The sequence below is a fragment of the Drosophila subobscura genome, chromosome O (genome assembly GCF_008121235.1).
Source record: "Drosophila subobscura isolate 14011-0131.10 chromosome O, UCBerk_Dsub_1.0, whole genome shotgun sequence".
In the NCBI taxonomy this organism is placed as follows: domain Eukaryota; kingdom Metazoa; phylum Arthropoda; class Insecta; order Diptera; family Drosophilidae; genus Drosophila; species Drosophila subobscura.
The window spans coordinates 16,462,832-16,467,260 of NC_048533.1; the positions used below are offsets into that span (position 1 = coordinate 16,462,832).

A 4,429-nucleotide genomic window follows, 5' to 3' on the forward strand; every position below is an offset into this window, starting at 1 on the left:
CATCGGTTTAATTTCGCCATTTGCCATTTTCCCTGCGACAAATCGTATGCAAAATAAGAATAAAATAATGATTTCAATCATCATTTGCAGCACGCAAGTGGCTAAGGAAAGTTAAGGAAACTCTGCGGGTAGCCCAAGGCGTAACAAGTAACAGCGCCTCCCTCCCATTAAGCCACTGAGGTCCGGCCTGTGCCTGGCCGTTGGCCGTTGGCCCTTTGCCACCCCGCCACACACAGTAATGGCCATTTTGCATGCGTGCCCAGGTGGACTACCTTTAGGGGGTTGGGTAGCTATAGCAACTTTGGCAAACAATGAGGGTTACGCCTGGGCCCACTCCCGACCACGCAGTCGACTTGTTTACTTGGCTACCTCCTTGGCTGCAACTGCAATCGATGTGTGGCAGAGGTTTCAGTTCCCATTTGAATTTCGCCAGCGTAAGTCCCGCGGATATCTACATACATAGATCATGTGCTTCCTCTCGGTGCTCGTGTTGGTGGTCCTAATGCACTTTGGGAGCTGCTCTCTGTCGAGCATAATGCCGCCAGCGTCGCCAGTGCCGGTGCCCACGCCCCACACATTTCGATTCCAGAAACCGCAGCAGTGCCTCAAGCATGAGTTCTACAACCTCAACTACTTTGACTGTGTGCCATGCAACGAGGCTGGAGACACAGGAAAACTGCAGCCAGACAGTGAGTATTCTGACTATTGATCAAACAGCAAAAGAACCCCCCAGGGAGACATGGAGTATGGGGGCTTGAATTGGTGTCATATGGCGGGGGGAGGTTGCACCCCACTTTGAATAATTCATTCTTCCCCTTAGAATTCTCCTGCAAGTGCCCTGCCGGACATTTATCCATCTATGAGCGTGGCAAGACTTGGCCCACCTGCGACGAGATATGCTCCACAGCGCCGGACCGCAGCGAGAACTGCACAACGGTGTGGCTGCCACAGCCCAAGCCTGCCACGCACTGCAGCTGGCAGTACCTCAATGCGACCTCGGTCTTTGCCAGCCAATTGCCAGTTCATCCGCTGATCTCTGGCATCATTCTGACCAAAACGAATCCCGCGAGCAACAGCAGCGACTGCCAGAGCTGCGATCAGACGTACAATTTCCGCTACCAGGACTACTGCCTGGCCGATGGTCTGCTGCGCCCCTACCTCCACTACAATGCCTTCTGGCAGTCCACAACCAGCGGGAGGCAGAGCCCGAATGGAGCCACCGCCACCCACTTTGGTGACCTCAAGTTCGTGGCCTTCTTCTGCCTGACCCTGAGGAACGACACTGCCTGCCAGCAGTTGGCAAACCTGTGCGGGCTCTCGCACTACTCCCTCGAGAAGCATTCGCCCTGCAGCGCCTTCCTGCTCACGCAGGTCTCGGATGTCGTGATGAAGTATGCCCATTCCGGGGAGCAGGTGCGCTCGCTGCAGCCGTTTCTCTTCTACAAAAAGGGCAAGACCACCAAGGATCTGCTCTCGAAGACCCTCCAGCTGGCGGACCGCAAGCAGCTGCAACTTTTCAGCACCAGCTTTGGCCTGGAGGGCAGACTGAAGCGCTGGGGACCGTTCACACTGGACATGGTTAATCTGTGCCCACAGCCAGCTCCAACTCTGCGACTTGCCCAACCCAAAGGCGAGGCGGAGGTGTCTTGTCAACTCTCTCTGGAGCGGCTCATAGACTTGGCCAGCCAGCAGGCCAACGATAATTACCTCACGCTCTTCCTCAACTTTAGCAGCAACTGGCAGTTCCTGCTCCACCAGCTGCCCGTGCTCATCGAGACCCTGTCGCCAGAGAATCAGGTGAGCTTTGTGCGATTTCAGAGTGAATTTTTATTGTCATTTTTCCCCATGCAGCGCCCGCAGCAGGAGGAGTGGCAGCTGGTGAAACGTTTCCAACTTATTGCCGCCCTGCCCAGGGACACTCGCCATCATCAGACTGTGCCGCACTACGAGGATGGCCACAAGCTGCAGGTGTATCGCTCGCTGCGCTACGTCGAGGATCTGGAACTGCACTACACGCTGGACGAGAAGCACAAAGATCGTGTGGGACTGCCCCTCATTCGTCTCCGCTATCGCCACATCGAGTTGACAGGCAATGCCTCGCTCTCCGAGTCCTATCCATTCCGGCTGAGGGTTACTTACCAGCAAACGGCGCGAGGTTGGGACTGGCTCATCATGGAAGTGGCGCTCCCGCTGCTCCTTCTGTTGGCCTTCACGGCGGCGGCCTTTCGCTTGCAGAACCTGCGGCGCAGGCGCCATGCGGAGCTCTGTCAGACCAGCAGCCTGTTGGAATTTCTGCTCCAACTGGCCAGCAATGTGGCATACGCCCTCTTGGCCACTGCTCTGCTGCTGCTGGCCCTGCACGCCTCCAGCCCCCACCTGCTCAGGCCTCTGATATATTCCGCCTGTCTGCTGCAGCTGATTTTCCTGGGTGTGCACCTGTGGCGTTCCAGCCAGCTCGAGCTTTTTCTCATCGACTGGGAACGACCACGTAGCAGCTGCGAGGGTCAGCGCCTCAACCTGGACAGCTCCTCGCTCTGCTCCAGCGTGCGCACCTACGTGGCCGAGAGCAGTGTGTCCGCCTGGCGCATTCTCTTCATGGCCAATGCCTGGATACGCCTCAGTGTGGCCCAGAAATACTCCACCCTGGGACAGGTTTTCATGCTCGTGGCAGTGTACCAGTTCCTGGAGCAGCACACACATGGCCATGTGGGTCTGCGCTGTGCGCTGATCTCGGGCAGCTACATATTCACGTATCTACTACAGATCATGGGACATCGTCTGCTCATCAACAATCCCCTACAGAAGTTTATTGATCTCTGCAGCTTGGCCAACATTTCACTGTTCTCGCTGCTGGAGCCTGGCTTTGGTTACTACATCCACGGCAGGTCGCCGCATGGCTTTGCGGACACGGACATGTCTTCCATGATCCTACAGCTGCAGAAGACTCAGAACATGTCCGGGCGTCGTGGCCTGCTCATGGACTCTGACAAGCAGGCCTACATCATACTGCCGCCAAGAAATTTGCAGTAAGCTGAGAGAGAGAACTTTAGCAGCAACTTATTTATCGTATTCATCCTTATTCACAGCATCTACTTGGAGCGCCTGCTGCTGCCGTTTCAGCGCAGTGTCACTGGCAGCCTGTCGCAGACGCTGCTCTACCAGAAGGACATCATACCCAGCATCGATGGTCAGATAGAGCGCACATCCATAGCCTATGCGAGCGTGAATCGTTTCTTTTGCGCCTTCATTGATCATGTAAGAGCCAGTCCATCCAAGCCTTAGAGGATGTCCCTATCAAGCTTTGTTCTTTCTTTTCTTGCAGGCCATCAAGGACATGGACTACATCATCAAGGAAAAGACGCTGCTGGAAAAGTTGTTCAACTGCGAGATCGACAACTACATTACGGAGAGTGAGTGGACCTTAAGCCTTTCCTTTCATGCACATTACTTGGATTTTCTTTCTCCCATGGGTTTCCCCATTTGCAGACAAGGGAACCTTCTACATTGACGACTCGCTCAGCTTCTCTCGGGTGCTGCTGTTGGGCAATCATCTGAACATCTTTGTGCTGGAGATCCTACTGCTGTTAACCATCTTCCTGATGACTTCCAATCTGCTGATTGCTGGCGCTCTGGCTTGTGTCTTCAATTTGGTATGATCTCCATTGAGTAATTTGTTTTATTTATTTATTTTTATTTATTAATTTTCAGCTACTGCGTCACATCTTCCGCGTTTGGGTGCGTCGCAATGTCTCCCGCAAGACACTCATCGATGAGCGTTTCCTGTTGTAGCCCCAGTCGGAGGAGCAGCATCTGCGTGAGGATGGATTCTTTGCCATTTAGAAACGGCCAGCTATGATTTTTGTTTACATTTGTTTTGTTTTATTTTATAATCCACTCGATAGTAAGTAGTAGTACACATCCATATACAGTGATTAAACGTTAGTTATCGTTACCATAAAACTTATGTATCTAAAACAAATAAAATAATTTCCATAGTTTCTGTCACAATCAACATGCACATACACATGCATACATACAAACACATACATACATAATACACACGCCTATGCTACGCACAATCTATGTAGTTCATACCTTCCCTTTTGCTCGCTTTACATAAGTATTGTTTGCTTTGATTTGATTCATTTTCTTATGTTGTGTTATAGGATTTATAATTTCATGCTTATTGTTTACTATGTGGCATCGATAGGAGTAGCAGCCATATCATATTATATTTATCATCTAGTTTAAGTATATAAATCTTTCTTTTTTTGTGTGTGTGTGTGTCTCTGGCAATTGAAAACGTTTACGAAAATATTGACCATAGGGGACAGTTTTGAGGTGTTTTAGTTTAGTTTAGTTTAGTTTACCCTCTGATATCTGACTTTATTTGAAAACATTCTTCCATTTTTTGGATCTATTTGTGATC

The 4,429-nt window shown here is 51.1% G+C and overlaps 1 protein-coding gene across 1 annotated transcript; it reads left to right on the top strand.

The window, feature by feature from the left end:
- The first annotated feature begins 32 nt into the window (after nucleotides 1–32).
- Nucleotides 33–4,252, top strand: LOC117897287 (meckelin). The gene is made up of 7 exons (XM_034806029.1): nucleotides 33–689; nucleotides 821–1,797; nucleotides 1,852–3,026; nucleotides 3,087–3,255; nucleotides 3,323–3,410; nucleotides 3,487–3,650; nucleotides 3,709–4,252. Exons 1-7 carry the CDS (start codon nucleotides 467–469, stop codon nucleotides 3,787–3,789), a joined length of 2,877 nt encoding a protein of 958 aa, XP_034661920.1. The 5' UTR covers nucleotides 33–466; the 3' UTR covers nucleotides 3,790–4,252.
- The last annotated feature ends 177 nt before the right edge of the window (nucleotides 4,253–4,429 follow it).